Source organism: Heloderma suspectum, chromosome 2 (genome assembly GCF_057233095.1).
Source record: "Heloderma suspectum isolate Gila_16-S chromosome 2, 16-S_ref, whole genome shotgun sequence".
In the NCBI taxonomy this organism is placed as follows: domain Eukaryota; kingdom Metazoa; phylum Chordata; class Lepidosauria; order Squamata; family Helodermatidae; genus Heloderma; species Heloderma suspectum.
In genome coordinates this window covers 158272514-158289906 of record NC_139459.1, presented here as the reverse complement: position 1 = coordinate 158289906, position 17393 = coordinate 158272514, and the positions used below count along the sequence as shown (strand labels likewise).

Here is a 17393-nt window from a genome sequence, read left to right as displayed (position 1 = left end):
CGGTGGTACCAGTCCTTCCTCTCCGACAGGTACCAGATGATAGCACTGGGAGAGGAGGTGTCGGACCTGTGGCCGCTCACGTGTGGTGTGCCACAGGGTTCCATCCCCTCCCTGATGCTATTTAACATCTAGGTATGTGAAGCCGCTGGGGGCTATCATCAGGAGGTTCGGGGTGTGGTGTCATCAATATGCGGATGACACGCAGCTCCACCTCTCATTCAAATCTTCACCAGGGTTAGCCGTGGAATCCCTCTCTAAATGTCTGGAGATGGTGAGTGGCTGGATGGGGAGGAATAAGCTGAAGCTGAACTCTGACAAGACCGAGGTACTTTTGGTGGGAGACAAGAGTAGGTTGGGGGATGTCGACCTGGTGTTGAATGGGGTACGGCCACCCTTGAAAGACCAGGTCTGCAGCCTGGGGGTCATTTTAGAGGCTCATGGAGGCTCAGGTGTCAGCCGGGAGCCAGACAGTGTTGAACCAACTCCATCTAATACGGTGGCTGTGCCCCTACCTTCCCGATCATCTGCTCCCATTGGTAGTACATGCCCTGGTCTCCTCTCGTCTAGATTACTGTAGTGCGCTCTACGTGGGGTTACCCTTGAAGATGGTTCGGAAGCTGCAGCTGGTGCAGAATGAGGCAGCTTGCCTGATCAAAGGCAGCCGCCGGCGTGATCACATCACTCCAGTGCTGAAGGAGTTACACTGGTTACCAGTTGTTTTCCGGGCCAAATTCAAGGTCTTTGATCTTTAAAACCCTATACGGTTCCAGCCCAGCCTATCTCAAGGAGCGCCTCCAGCAACACCAGACAGGCCACTTAACAAGATCAGCCTTGGATGGCCTTCTCTGTGTCCCATCAGCCAGGACAGCTAGGCTGCTGAGGATGAGGGAGAGGGCCTTCTCTGTGGTGGCCCCCAGTCTGTGGAACTCCCTCCCTAGGGAACTCCGCCATGCCCCCTCTTTAATGAGCTTCTGTCATGCACTGAAAACTTGGTTATTCAGGCAGGCATTCGGGGTGGGTTAGGGTATTTTTAAATAATGTTTTAATGTATAATTTTACTGTTTTAAATTGTACTGTTGTACATCACCCAGAGTGGCTGGGTGACCAGCCAGATGGGTGATTAAGAAATTTAATTAAATAAATAAATAACCGACAGAAATTGTTGGCCTGTTCAATATGTATAATAAGTGCTTCTTTAAGGGGGGAGACATTACTCTGGTTTGTTTTTTAATAGTGACAGCGAGACCTCTTTTAAAGAAGCTCTCCCTTGATTTTGGGAATTACTGGCCAGTTTCCAATCTCCCTTTTTGGCCAAGGTGGTCAAATGGGCTGCTGTAGCTGAGTTGCCCCAGCTATTCTTGGATTTTATTTGTACACTGCCCTGAGATCTTAATGATATAGGGTGGGATACAAATGTTTTAAATAAATAAATAAATAAATAATAAAATTGTATAGATTTTCTAGATTATCGATTTGGCTTCTAGCCTGAGTTTGGGTCAATTACTCTCACTGAGTTTGGGTCAATTACTCTCATAGCTCACATTGGTCAGTTACTCTCCAGGACCCAAGTGGAGAGTTTTAACCTCTCAGAGGCTTTCAGTACAATTGATCACCACACCCTTCTAGACAGAGCGCATGGGTTGTGAGGAGCAGCGGCGCTCTTTTCAATGGTTCCATGTTTGCCTTGTTGGGAGATTCTTGAAGGTAATGCTAGGGTACTGTTATTCCTTATGAGGTCTCTTGTGGGGGCCTGCAAGACTCTATTTTTTTCCCCCTGATTTTTAACATCTACATGAAGCTGCTTGGAGAGTTTGGAATTTTGAAGTGTGTTATCTTCAGTAAACTGATGATACACAACTCCAGTTTTTCTTTTCAACTGAATCAGGTATAGTGGTGCCACTTTGAATGACTGTCTGAAGTTGGCAAGTGGCTGGACGAGGGTGAATAATTGAAACTTAATCCAGAGACGACAGAGTTACAGTGGGCTGTTGAAAAACTGGGAAAGTGGAAGAATTGCCTGTTTGGGATGTGATCAAACTCCCCCTGAAGGACAGGTTTGTAATTTGGGACTGCTTTTGGATCCAGGTCTCCTCAATGGTTTTTTAGGTGGAAGCTGTGATCAAGAGTGTTTTCAACCAACTTTGGCTGATAGAAAAAAGCACTCCCACAAACAGACAGTCACACATGCATACACACCAACCCCTACCAGAATCACATTAGAAAGCACAAAGTAAGGACCTTTTTGGATATGCATCCCAAACCTCAAAATGTCAGATGTGGAGAGCAGCTGGGCCTTCTCCCCATAGTAGTAATGATTAATTTCCTGATTCAGTCCATGCAAGAAACTTATCTTCCCCAGTACCCTGGAGATGGCTTATCCGGAGGGATATGCGCGTTGCCAGCACCAATAAAATCCTGCCTTCAATAGAAACACCCCAGGTGTTTCTATAATTGTTTCTATTGCAGGCATGATTCTCACAGGTAAGTGATGAAGAGGCGCTGAGGAATCACATGGGAGATTTGCTCTTTATAGCTGGACTAGCAAGAAGGGACCGGCAAGATGGCTTGCCACCAGCACTTTCATGCTCATACCAGAGCATGTGTCAGTCTCCATAGAAGCATGTAACATTTATTGAGATAGTAACAGTTTTGTATCCTGTTTTTTAATTGACTTTTAACCTATTCTTTTTAAGTCATGCAGATGGATCAGTAAAATTTTGGGATGCTTCTGCCAGTAAGTTCCTAAACATAATTTTTACACAATTAATAACTGCATGAAACAGATTTGAAAGGGAGGGTATTAATTACAGTTGTTGAAACTTGCAAATAAAATTCATGTATTGACAATGAATTCCTGACAGTGATGAGCTGTAGAATACTGTCTAAAGGAAAAATGGGTATCTTGGCAGCACAGTATTCATTAAGGATGGATAAGACTGAATTGCCTGACAAGTCAGTAGCACTGAAGACAGTAACACTCTAGGTATTATGGTTTTGTCATCATGTGACTAGTTATCCTGATGCTGGAATAGACCATGCTCTGGTTTATCACTCATCCATGTGATTTATCAGCAACTGAAATGATTGGGAAAAGGAGCACCTAGAACAACAGAGGGTTTTGATGCTTTGGACCATTTAAAGAATAGCAGGGGGATGAAATGCAGAATTCCCTGCAAACGTAGTGTGGATGACCCGAGATACAAGGGGTAAGATGGCTGAAACATCCATGCAACTCATGCTTGGAATGCTTAGAAAGGGGGAACTGATAAGGTCTAGGAAGTACCAGTTGTGTAAAAAGCGGGGAAGAGTGTGCTTGTGAAGGGAAGCCCATTTGGCTATGTGCTTTTCATACACAGAGCCACTTCACTTCCCACTTACATAGTAAGATGCTTCAGTGTGACAAAATCAGAAATACTGGAACATGACAGATCTATAGATATGTGTTGCACAGTCCTGGTAACTTTTCATTTGAAGTTCCGTAGTTATTCTAAGCCAAAGATGGCCAACCTTTCAACATTTCCCTCTCCTTTGCTATTGTTTAAGGTACAGGAGTCCTGTATTTGGGGATTAGGTTATCTAGTGACATGTTTGGATTATATAAATCATCTTACAGCACAGTCCTGTGCATGTTTACTTGACAGTAAACCTCACTGAATACAGTGTGACTTAATTCTGAGCAATGTATGAAATTGCATTTTTACGAGGGAGATATAGATAGATTTAGGGCGCAATCCTATGCAGGTTTAGACAGAAAAAAGTCCTACAACTCCCAGCATTCCCCAGCCAGCCTAGGACTTCTTTCTGTCTAAATCTGCATAGGATTGTGCCCTTAGAGAAATGGGATAAATCATGCTTTCATTATCTGCAAACGTATTAGCTTATAAAAATTACTGTGTTCCCTAAATCATTTTCTTTTCCCCATAATTCTTCTTTTGTACTAGAATCAGGGAAAACAGCTGGGCACAGAATGAAAGTGAATTTTACATAGGCTAGGAAGAAAGCTTAGGTACAATTTGTGGCTTTAAGAAACAAAACAAATGAGGGGGGATGGCAATGGTTGTTTTAATGCTTTGCTATCTGGCAGCACAAATTGAGGCATATCAGTTGTTTTGGCTAACAACAGCAAGACACTGGTATACCTTGTGTAGAACAAAATTTAGATCCAGTTCTTCCATAAAGAGCTTACCATCACTTACAGAGGAAAAAGGTGCTAAGATACATCAGTTTTGGAACTGGGTGTGCTTTCCCTAGGTGCCTCTTCATACAGGCTTTTAATTATACTGGTTCTTGGTTAGGCACTATTCCCTTAGGGACAAACACCTCAACTTGCAAACTGGATGTGCTTTCCCCTTCACACAGTGGGCCTGTTCACATGTAATGGTGGCAAATTGCGGTTTAATTAACCCTCAGGTTGCAGGGTCGTGTGCTACTACTATTTTGCATACGTAACCTCTGATCGGCCTGATGTAGGTTGCTTCATGATGCGGGTTAAGCAACCCAAAGTTAATCTAAGAACTAATCGTAGGTTAACTTTGGGTTGTTTACCCCACATCATGAAGGAACGTACGGCTGGGCCAATTTGAGGTTGCATATTCAAAATAGCAGTGGCATGCAACCAGTCAAATTAATTTACCCACAATTTGCTGCCATTATGTGTATACCAGGTAAATGCTATTTTCACATCAACAACAGTTCCAGTAAATTCCATTTCTGTATCAGGGCAAAATGTATTCATAGAATCATAGAATAGTAGGGTTGGAAGGGGCCTACAAGACCATCGAGTCCAACCCCCTGCTCAATGCAGGAATCCAAGTCACAGCATCCCTGACAGATGGCTGTCCAGCCTCGTCTTGAATGCCTCCAGTGTGGGAGAGCCCACTACCTCCCTAGGTAATTGGTTCCATTGTCGTATTGCTGTAACAGCCAGGAAGTTTTTCCTGGTGGTCAGCTGGAATCTGGCTTCCTGAAACTTGAGCCCATTATTCTCTGTCCTGCATTCTGGGATGATGGAGAAGAGATCCTGGCCTTCCTCTCTGTGACAACCTTTCAAATATTTGAAGAGCGCTATCATATCTCAGTCTTCTTTTCTCAAGGCTAAACATGCCCAGTTCTTTCAGTCTCTCTTCATAGGGCTTTGTTTCCAGTCCCCTAATCATCTTTGTTGCCCTCCTCTGAACTCTCTCCAGTGTGTCTGCATCCTTCTTAAAATGTGGTGCCCAGAACTGGACACAGTATTCCAGATGAGGCCTAAGCTGTGCTGAGTAGAGGGGAACTAGTACTTCTCAGGATTTGGAAGCTATGCTTCTGTTAATGCAGCCCAAAAGAGCATTTGCCTATTTTGCAACCACATCACATTGTTGGCTCATATTCAGCTTGTGATCTATAACAATTCCAAGATCCTTCTCTCTTGTAGTGTGGTTGAGCCACATATCCCCCATCTTGTAAGTGTGCATTTGGTTTCTTTTTCCTAGGTGCAGAACTTGGCATTTATCCCTATTAAATGTAATTCTGTTGTTTTCTGCCCAGCGCTCCAGTCTGTCAAGATCACTTTGAATTTTGTTTCTGTCTTCCAAAGTGTTAGCTATCTCGCCCAATTTTGTGTCATCTGCAAATGTGATCAGCATTCCTTGCACCTCCTCCTCCAAGTCATTAATAAAAATGTTGAAGAGCAGTGGGCCCAGGACTGAGCCCTGCGGTACCCCGCTCGTTACCTCTCCCCAGTTTGAGAAGATCCCATTGATAACACCTGCTCCTTCTGGACCCAACAAGTGGTTTGGCAATGAGGCAAAGCAAGAGATACTTGACCCATCAACCACTGGATGCAGGGGTGATGTCATTGGAGCCAATCCAGACTGAGCACCAATGGGAAGTGAGGGGCTGCCACAAGGTCGAACTGTATGGCCTCCCTATACAGGAAATGGTACCACCAAGGTACCATTTCCTCGACCACGAGGCCAGAGGCAAGCAAGCGGCCATCAATGGTTTCCACCAACACAGGCTGGGGCTTAGGTTGGCAAGGAATGTGGTGCAGGTCTGCAGAGGCTAGATCCATATAACTACTGGTGGAACCCGAGTCCAACATGGCTTTGGCCTTCAGGGTCCCCCATCCAGGGACCTTCAGAGAGACCAGCACGGTCAGAGGAGGGTGAGGAGCTGGATTGGTAGGCCCTCTGGAAGACTGAACCACCCCTGTCTAAAGGCCCATTGCGGCAGTTTTCCGGGGTTGTGGTGTGAGGTTGTTTGGCCAGATAATGGGCCGCAAAGAAGGCCGGGCATAGCCCTTGCTGCTGATGCCTCTGCTTCTCCTTAGTGGGTAGGTGTGACCAAGCTCTGCCCAACTGCATTGGCTCTTCCAGTGGGACTGGTTCCCTCCCAGGGGTCTCTTGTTCTGCCTCTCTGGGGGTGGCATCCCTGGGGGCTGACCGGCAATGCACTGAGGCATGTCTGCTTTCCAGCCTTCCCTCAATCCAGAGGCACAAGTGGATCAGGGCTTGCAAGGTAGTGGGGCGTTGTACTCAGGCTAGTTCATCCAGCAGCGCATCAGAGAGCCTCTCCTGAAATTGGTCCATGAAGGCCACCTCATTCCAGGCCAGATCTTGCTGTAACAGGTGAAAGTCAGTGATATAGTCTGTGAGGGGGCGGCAGCCTTGTCTCAACTGCCTTATTGGGCGGTTGGTAGTGAAGGCTTTCACATGGCCTTGAGCTCCCTGCAAAATGCAGCCAGGTTCGCTAAGAGAGGGCTGTGCTCCAGCAGAGCGGTGTGGCCCATCTGGGCCTCACTAAGGAGAGTTAATCAGGAGCTCCACCCATGTCTTATCATCTGGGAAGGCCTCTGGCTTTAAGAGTTGGGTTTGTGCCAGAAAGGCTGGGAGCTGGTCCAAGGTGCCTGAAAACTTTTCCCAGACTGTCACCAGGCATTTTGCCTTCACCGGGGGTGGGGCTGAAGTGGCTGCTCCTGCCTGAGCTTGCAAAGTTTGCACCACTGCTGTTAGCACCTCCATTTGAGAGCGAAGGCACGCATTTTCCTGCTGCAGCTGTTCCATGTTTGACAGACCAGTCAAACCTGACTGGTCTGTAGTTCCCAGGTTCTTCCTTTTTACCCTTTTTGGAGATAGGGACAACATTAGTCCTCCTCCAGTCATCTGGCACTTCACCTGTCCTCCAGGATTTCTCAAAGAGAATAGACAGCGGTTCTGAGAGTTCTTCTGCCAGTTCCTTTATTACTCTAGGGTGCAGCTCATCTGGCGCTGGAGATTTGAACTCATTCCAAGTAATGAGGTGTTCCTTGACCATATGCCTATCGATCTCAAGCTGCAATCCTGCCCCTTCAGCCTGTACTTCGCCTTTGCCAGGGGGGTCATAGCCCCTCTTTTGGGAGAAGACTGAGAAGGCTTTATTGATGGCCTTGATGTGGTTAGCGATATGCTTTTCAAAATGCGTTTTTGCATCTCTTATTGTCTGCTTGCTTTGCGTTTGTGCAAGCTTGTGCTCCCTTTTGTTTTCCTCACTTGGGAAGACTTCCATTTTCTGAAGGTAGCTCTCTTTTCTCTAATAGCTCTCTTGACACTGCTCGTTAACCATCCCGGTGACCTCTTGGACATGGTGCTGCCTTTCCTAACCTGTGGTATACATTTTAGCTGGGCTTCTATTCTTGTGGTTTGGAGTAATCGCCAAGCATTCTGAAGGAATTTAATCCTCTTGACTCCCCTTTTAACTTCCTTTTCACCCTCATTTTAGAGAAATGTCCTCTTTTGAAGTCAAATGTGACTGTGTTGGCCTTCCTGGGTAATTTTTCACTTAAATATATATTAAATCGGATAGCTCGGTGATTACTGTTTCGAATAGGTTCAACAATATTTACATCTCATACTAGGTCCTGGGCGAGACCACTTAGGATTAAATCCAAGGTCACCTCCCCTGTGGTCAGTTCCATGACCAACTGCTCTAGGGCACAATTGTTTAGGGCATCGAGAAACTTAACCTCTTTGTCATGACTGGAATATGCAGTTATCCAATGTGGGGGTAGTTGAAGTCACAACACTTCCTTGTTTGAAGGCTTCCCTGATTTCATTTTCCATCTCAAGGTCATTCTGAGCGTTCTGGTCTGAGGGATAATAGCATGTTCCTAGCACTAAATTAGTTTTGGAGCCTGGTATTGTCACCCACAGTGCTTCTATAGAAGGGCCATACCCCTTCTAGTCCTCTTGACACTATGCCCTCTTTGATGTACCAGGCAACACCTCCCCTAGTACACGTTTCACTGTTCTTCTTGTAGGGTTTATATCCAGAGATGACCATATCCCACTGGTTCTCTCCATTCCACCAGGTTTCTGTAATGCCCACTATATCTAGGTTCTTCTTTAAAACCAGGTTCTCCTTACCTTACTGTCAAGTAAGTGTGCATAGAATTGCAGCCTAAATGCCTCGTCTCCCCTCCCCATTTCGTTCCTCCAGTGCAAGGCACAGAAAAAGCTCAAGCCGTAAAGAAACCTGAGATGAAGTTCTAAATACACTCACTTACTGGAGAGCTGGTATGTTGCTGTTCTTCTGCTGCAACGGAGGGGTGGGTATCCAGGAAGGGGAGCTGAATGGACAGGGGAACACCTCTGCCATCACCAGTAACTGAGCCAGCAAAAAGCTCACACAGACCACCATTTCAAATTCCCAGTGTGCACTCACACAGCTTCCTGGGAAGGTATGGCAAAGTTGAATGGCCCATTACTGGTTTTGTCAGTAATGGGAGGAGATAGTGGGATGCTGAAAGAATATTCTTAAACTAGATCAGTTAAGGTGGAGCAGTTGAGCCGAGCTTAGAGGGGAAAAAAACAGAGTAAAAACAGCCCAGTCCCTACATGTCTACTCGGAGAAGTAAGTCCGTTAGATTAATGAGACTTACTCTCTGGTAAGAGGATATATCCTGTACCCTCTTACATGGGACTAAAGCCCATTTAGCATAATGGGACTTCTCTGGCTTTATATGTAGAAAATTGCACCTTTACCAAACTTTATGAAAAGGGACATACATTCCTGTCATTTCTGCTACCTATTGTTTGGGGCTGCATTTGCTACTATCCAGTCACAGCTACACTAAAATTCTTGATTTCCCAGTTGCTTCCTGTGGGCGGTAATCATTCATTCACAAGAGTAGGTGGAAATTTTTTTTACCAGGAAGTCCCTTCTGCAGACAAGTTGTCACTCTTCATGTATCTCTAAATGACTTCACCCATTGGCTAAAGACCCTGAAAGGTGGTAGCAGTATGCTTTCTCACAAAATAATTGGACAGAATTGTGCCTGAACTTTTTGTCTCGTATCTTAGGTTCTGCAAGGGGGACTTCCTCTTTTTTTATTTGAAAGCTGGGAATTTAGACTAAGTAATGGGCCCACTGAAATGGTGGGTTGGGAGTTGCAGCCCCCTCACCCCAATTGTTAATCTGGCTGTGTGTGTGAGGGGACATACTAAAAAGGACACCGAATGGCCATTAAAATGTATTGGTTCATACAGAATGGCCATAAGAAAACATTGGACAATTTTAGGGACCATCCTCAATTCAACATACCTGCAAGAGATAAACATTTGTTTATCTTAGAAAACAACTCCAGATTGAAATACAGAGTGGTTTTAGGGCACAACTCCTATAAACCCCAACACAGCAATTTTTAACGATCATCTCCAAATTGGCAAAGCCATCAAAATGCAATAAACAAAAGCTGATGGCAGTCTTGCATAATGATCTATAGGCACCGTCTCCTAATGGTGTCTAGACATGGGTGTGGGTGGGTGGGTGGCCCCTAAAAGGACCAGGACTTATTTCCAGGCTTACAGATACTCCACCCTAGCTGTCAACCTCTTCTTACAGATGGGCTGTACTTCCAAATGGCCGCAGGAATACATTGGAATGATAGCAGCAGCCCCACAGGAAACAGCAAGAGCTCAAATATTTCTTTATAGCAATGGCCCCTCCTTCCAAATGGCCACAATATTCAGATGTTCTTCCCACTTTACTCATGGGAAATATTGGGGCTCCTACTTTTCTCTTGAGGCTGTTCTTATCAGTCCAATGCATTTCTGTGGTGATTCCAAATAACAGCTGAATATTATAGCCATTTGGAAGGAGAGGCCATTGCTATGGAGCATGTGTGGCATCAAAATTCTTGAGATGTTTGGGGTACTCCCTTAATGCACCTGTGTGCAGTATTGGGGCTCCAGCTGCTGCCTGGGGGGCTGTTATTATCGGTCCTATGTATTCCTATGGCCATTCGGAAGGACATCTGACTATTTCCATTTGGAAGGAGGAGCCATTGTTAGTGTCACTGCAACCCTTTCCCTGACTGCAAATGAAGCAGCAAAGGGTGTGTGTGGGGGGGTTCTGTTTAGCTCTGGGGTCTATTAATATTAATAATTGTAAACCACCCTGGGATCAATTGACGAAGAATGGTATAAAAATCTATTAGGAGGCAATCCTATGGACTTTGCCCTCGCTGCTCAGAAGCCCCTGAACTTGGAGGCTTCCGAGATTCCTCTGTATGCTTTGCCAGCCTGAAACCAGAAGGTTGGGAGGAGCAACAGAGGTGATCTTTGCCTCTCCTCTGATCTTTATTTTCTCTAGACAGGCTTTTTGGAGGGGGAGGGAAGGAGGCTGGAGGAGGCTCGGGATTACTTGTATCCTGGCCTCTCTGATCTCCTCTCTGTGCCCACCAGAACACCCCCTTCCCTCCCTGAGGTCAGTATTTCTGACCTCAGAGAGGCAGCCAGCATGTTTGTCCCTGCACTGGCTACAAAGGGTCAGGGGTTGGATCTCCAACTCCCCCTTCTGAGGTCTCCGATCTCAGAAGGGATTGTCCAAGCCATCCTGTGGTCCCTGGGACGCTTGCCCAGGGACCATAGGATGGTTCTCTAAAATACTAATTCTAACACTCTCTCTAGGTGGCATGAAGAATGGGCACAGAAGACACTAAATGGCATTGTGGCATATTCAGTAATCTTTCAGGAGTTTCTCTCCAAATGAGATATGTCAAGCAGTGACAGAGGAGTTGGTCTGCATCAGGGGTGAGCAACTGCAGCCTCTGCTGGCTCCCATTGCCCCCCAAATTCAGGGAAAAACAATTCCTTGGGGGGGGAAATGGTGTCCATAGTGGCCCTTTTGGTGTTCTATCATGCTACAGACACAATTTTTTTAAAATTATTATTTGTTCCAGTGCTCCCCAGGGGCATGGAGTGCAGCTTGCAGGGGCATCCAGGGGGTGAAAATGGGACCTGGACATCCTGAAGTTGCCCATACCCAGTCTACATGTTTACTAAGCAGTATAAAAGGTGGATATGTTTGCCTCGTTAGATACCACATTTGATCCCTTACAGGGGAGGGGTCCCCGTAGTAAGGATATACCTGAATATGTGGCCATTCCAAGTATTGCTGTGGTATAGCTGAAAAGAATACTGTCCTGCCTCCGTGGGAGGAAGTTGGGGTTTTCTTACCATACACCCCTGTTCTTGAGCAAGACATGAGATAATTCTCCTGCCTCTTATGTTAGTTTGAGATTGGTTCATGCTTCTGGCCAATAAGCACAATGGCTCCTTCTTCCAATAAATAGTTAAAGTCTCTGAAGATGTTTTCCTCTGTTTGTGTGGCTTGTGTATTTTCTATATTCACCTTGTTAGTGCATTATCATTCCTATTCATTTCTCCTAGATTTTAGGGTTCCTGCTTTTCTCCAGGCTGGTCTGGGACATGGGGCATCCTTTCCATGGAGGAGTCAATCAGCAGTTGGCCTTGCCTCTTGACCAAAAAGGAGGGAATATCCTGAAGGATATTAAATGCCCTCCTCCCTCCCCAGAGAAAAGGAATTTAAAGTAAGAAAAAAAAAAATCCAATTTTTGCACTTTTAAAATGGAAACTTTAAAATGGATGGTAAGCTAGCCAAACATACTGTACACTGAAAAATCATGTCCAGGTTAATGTGATGTGTTTGCAAGAAGGACTGGATGTTAGATATAAATTTGAACACGGGTTGGATTCAGAACTGTAAGGGTATTTTCAGTATATTTTTAAAGGTACAGGACTCCTTATGTTGAAAGGTTGCCTTTCTTTTTTGTAAACCTTGGACATCACGAGTTTATATGTTTCCTGGTACGATATGTGTCTCCTTTTAGTCATTTCCCAGATCAGATAACAGAAATAATACACAAAATCCTAGTGATACAGTCTATGCTACATCATTTTGCAATATGTTTTCCAAAGTTTTTATGATAATTATTATACTGTGATTTAATCTAAAGCAATAGATTTCCTCAATATTTTCCAGTTACACTGCAGATGTTGTACAAGTTAAAAACCTCAAAAGTGTTTGAAAAACAGAAGTTGGAAGGAAAGCCAACAGGAGAAATTGTAGAAGAGGATCCTTTTGCTATCCAGTTGATGTATTGGTGTCCTGAAAGTAGAATATTTTGTGTAGCAGGAGGCTCTGCATATGTTGTTGTTTATAGATTAAGCAAACATGAAGTTAATACTGAAATATCGGTAAGTTTGCATGAGTTTTGCTTAAATATTTCCTTACTTCAAGTCTTGATTAGCAGCTTTTAAATGCAACTGAGATTCCAAATTACCATAGAAATAGATGAATAGTTGAGAAACTTGGTATAATACCAATAGCATATCAGATAAGCAAGCTAATGTTCATACAATCATGGTGTGGGAAATAAGCCACGGTGCCTACTAAGCCTAAAACAGCCCATGGGCCTGTTAACCATGGCAACAGGCCACCCTCACTGGGCTTGCACAACATGGCAAGCTGTGCTGGCAAGGGTAGGTATGCAAAACTCCCCAGCACACAACCAGCTCATATGGCAGGGGTAATAAGCCACTCTGCCATGATCATGCAAACCAGGTCAGCGTGACACAACTATGTCTTGCAGTTTAGAGCATCTAACCCTGGTTGTTTGAAATAGGCATTAAACAACTGATCACTATAGCTTTCATATATATCTTTCAAATGCAGTACTTGTCAAATGGAAGCAAGTGATGATCACCTTATTTTATGCCTACCACGTTGACCAGCTGTGTGGGAAGTCCCTCAATACAGACTGTTTTTGAGCCAGTCAGTTATTTTGATGCTACAAAAATATTATTAATTCTCCAAAAAACACCAACCCACAGGTTATCTGTCAAAGCAAAACATTCTGGTGGGTGGTGCTGTCTTTCTTCACAGTAAGCTTGCATTCTTCTTCGCGATCTCTGTGCAGTCCCACGTATGGGTTCTGTGCTTGCACAAAGCTCCATTTGGGAAACATCTGTAGCTAGGCTAGACTATTGGCAGGACTCAGGAGCTACATCCTCACCCTCTGACTGCATGCATGTTCTCACCTTCTCTCACTCAATTCTCTTCCGACCATCATAGCAGTAGCTTTCAGGGAACATGGCTCTAAACTACAGAAAACACTTTAACTTTTTTTCTATCCTTTTTTCTTTGTTATTCATTCTTTTTATCTATTCAGTTTTTTCTACATAGTCAATTTGTGATTTTGTTTGTTATTGGTAGTTCATCTTTGTGGCAATTTTATAACCTGTTACGTATTTTGCTACCTGGAAGGGCCGTTGAATGTTATGTTTCATATCTGTTGGCTGGCATAAATAAGGCTGAAACGTAACAAACAGCCAAATATTTAGCAGGGGTTTTAAGATGAGATCGCAATTAATTGATGGCTGACAGTAACAGTTATTAGGAGATAAATGGTATGGGCACAGTTTATAATGCAAAGTTGGTTGCTGATTTTATGTTATGTTTTTTAATTCATCTCTTCATTATTAGTTGTATTATATATGGAAGCAAGTGATGATCACCTTATTTTATGCCTACCACGTTGACCAGCTGTGTGGGAAGTCCCTCAATACAGACTGTTTTTGAGCCAGTCAGTTATTTTGTTGCTACAAAAATATTATTAATTCTGTTTTTAATTCATCTCTTCATTATTAGTTGTATTATATATTCTGTTCTGCTTATTTTATATGCCTCAATTTAGCCTTGTTTTACTGTTTTGCTCTATTAACTACTTTTATGTACTAATTTCTAACCACTTAAAGATATCTTTAAAAATGTTCAGCAGTGAATTATTATTATTATTAATAATAATAAGTAGAACGGTCTAAACATTTTTGGTTTGTGGCATCCCTCTTGGGCCTATGGCTCAGAGGCTGCCTTTTTTCTGCAAGTGCTCTTCTTGCAGAACAGGTACTATCCCCTTTGTGTGTGGGGTACTCATCTTGTTGAATCTTGTAAGCATTGTCCTGCTTTTACAGAGCAGATCACAAGAAACAGAGCCTTGTTGCTTCATGCTCTTCCATGGGAGAAGGCACTTCAGGTAGCAGATTCTGTTAAAGTTGCTCAAAGTCACCAGTTAACACTTTGCACCACAGCAGCTTTGTCAAGTTGCATTTTAATGGAGAAACAGGCTGCTATGTCCTCTGTATCAGCCAATCTCTTGACTCATGGGACATGCGCAGCACCTCTTTGGACGGTGTCTTGAGAGGCTCCTGTGTCGACAGGACCATCAGTGCGGGGAGCATTCAGTAATGAATGCTCCCCCCAAGGTCTTAATCATGCCCCCAACAGTGCCTTCTAAGCTGTTAGTAACGTTTTCAGATAAATTGCTTCTGAGGAGGAAGAAAAGGAGGAGGAGGGCAAGACGTTTTCTCAAAGCATATTACACAACTTGTGGAATCTCACTATTGACTCCAATTTCAGGTTCGAGTCAGACCATTCAGCAGGAGTTGTCAGGAACGCTTTTTTCACCTTCTACACCAGTTCTAGAAAAGTTTTCACCCACATCCCATTTCCTCAGTGCAATCTGTGCCTCTGGTTTTGTTTCTCAAGTCCAGTCAGCCTATGGCAAGACAGTCTACATCCAAAGGAGACATCGTTGACTATACTGTTTGAGATTGTGATCCTGCTCAATCTCGATATCATTCTCCCAGACACGTCTGATCCCTCTTTACTCTGTGTTGGTCACCTTTGAAACACTAGTATCGAGAGTACAGCCTGTCCATGACTTTGAAAGCATATCATTCTCAGTTTTAGTCAGCAGGTTATTGAGATCACCTCTCCTGTTCTCAATATGCTAGGGGAGAATCATGGCAGTCCTATACACTGAAGGACAAGTTATTGGAGCCTCTCCTATCACCAATCCTCATGTTATTTACCACAAGGTTTTCAGTGTCAGAGTCAGTCATCTTTGCCTCAGAACCATGGTTATCAATATCTGGTCACTGCTACTCATCTGGGGCCATTGCCTTCACCTCCAAGCATTGAGGAGTGTCACATTCCCTGGCTTCAACTCCCCTCTCAAACTCAAGAAGAGACTCAGACAGGAAGGAGCCACTGCTTAAGAAATCATCATCCATCCCGCTGGGACTTTCCAGGCCAGGGGACATTGCCCTCCTGCTTTAGCTCCCACCTCCACGCCATAGGAGCTAGAGGCTGCATAGTAAGGCAATTTCCCTTAAGGACTGAGACAGCTTCTGAGAAGGGGGCAGAGCCAACAGCAGAATCATTCAGGTCTCAGGACCATAAGGACTCAGGAAGCTTCTGCACCTTACTGAGACAAGGAGAAAACAATTCCTCCTATTTGTGAAGAATACTCCAGCACGAGGTCCTGACAGCCCTTGTCTTGCTTGTTCTCTGCCCTGCTTTGCCTTCCTTTACCTGATGTGACTCAGACTAACCAGGAAGTGCCTCTGCAGCAGTCCATTTGCCCTGAGCCTCAAGCCAGGACAGGACAAGGAGCAGCAAGAATTGCCATTGGCCCCTCTACCTATGTTGTTTTCAGTTCTTCCATTTTTAGTACCAGCTTCCACATCACTGGCACCTGCAAACCTCACACTGGCCATTCTGGCACCTGTCTCATCCATCACTACATTTTTGACACTGGGCTCAACTTTGAGTACAACTTTGGTTCCATTCAGAACATATACCTTGTGTATTCTCCATACTATGTCTGTCATGCCCCTGCTGGAGGACTCCTCTTCAGAGGAGGAACTAGAGCTCCCAGAGACAAACTACACCTGGCTCATGCCAGAAAACTGAGAGGTGAACCAGGAGGAACCTGGGCCCCTGGGAGAGATAGCTGTGGGTCCATCCTCTCAAGAGGAGGGGAGATCCTCCTCAGAATGAAGGCTGTGCAACCACCTAGCCCCTGAGAGCAGTAATGTCGCAAGAGGCAGGCCAGAACAATCACTGAAAATGAATGCCCAGTTGCAGAGGCAGGCTCCTTGTGAGTAAAGGGCTCCTTGCAAGCAGGACCCTTCTCACAACTTCAGGAAGAAGCCTCTGGTGTGCTGCAGCTAGGGATGTAGGAGGAATCCAACCGGGGAGTGAAATTTGCTGAGCTTTCAGCTGCTCAGACCCCTGGATCCCAACTAGCTAACCTGTGAGCTGGCTCAACTCGATCTGTATGAGGCAGGCCAGCTCTTTGATTTCTGTTTTTTTTTTCCTTCTGAAATCACCATTTACACAACTTGCAGCTGCAATTTGTGTCATTTGTGCTAATTGTGGCTGTAAATTGCTTAATTTGTGCAAATTACACCTGCAGTTTGCATGAAATTAAGCAATTTATGGCTGCAATAAACACAGGGTAAGGACTGTGACTTTCCTTCTCCTAATTCCATTATTTTCAAAGCTACCTGTCATAGTATTCACAGCAGGCACATTCCATTCACATGGACAAGGAGGGCTGCAGACTTGTCACTAAGGGTAGCAAACAACCAGACCTGTATGGTCCGGTATCAGCATTTTCTAAAGCAGGTCCATTTTTTTTAATACCTACACAACGAAAAGTGAGAGTTCAACAAGATGTCTCATAAGGCCTCATGAAGCAATGCACTCATCAAAACAGAAAATTAACATGTCTTGTCACAAAATCTATGATTGCTTGAATTACATTACGCACCATTTTTGTTTACTTTCCTCAGCACTGAAACAAGTTGTGAATAACTTGTTTCACTGGGAGTTGAAAGTAAACAAAATGTTGGGGGTTGGACTCGATGGCCTTGTAGGCCCCTTCCAAGCCTACTATTCTGTGATAACCGTATTGAGGATCTCCCTTTTGATGGCAGTGCAGCCATCAATGACACCCTTGATAGGGAGCAAAAGCGTGACAACTGGGAGTCATGAATCAGCATGTGCTCTATATTCAACAATTCTCTTGGCATCGGTCCTTGTTGGGCCACATAGTGTCCTTCTCTCCTTCACTGTAAGGATCCTGTCAATCAGCATCACAGTCAGAGAAGAAGGCATGCTCTGTGGCCAAGCCTATGTTATCGAGTAGATGCAAGGGCTTTGATGTCACCAAGCAACACCTTTGACTGCAAATTGTCATCTCACCACCTGACTCCATCTGTCTTTGG

General features: G+C 44.5%; 1 protein-coding gene across 1 annotated transcript in view; it reads left to right on the top strand.

Annotated features, from left to right (window-relative positions):
- STXBP5L (syntaxin binding protein 5L) overlaps positions 1-17393 on the top strand; it is a 285752-nt gene that overhangs the window by 144948 nt on the left and 123411 nt on the right. Inside the window, exons 14-15 of the mRNA XM_084835365.1 lie at positions 2694-2734; positions 12301-12515. Coding sequence (XP_084691491.1) covers positions 2694-2734; positions 12301-12515 — 256 coding nt within the window. The remainder of the gene's footprint in view (positions 1-2693; positions 2735-12300; positions 12516-17393) is intronic.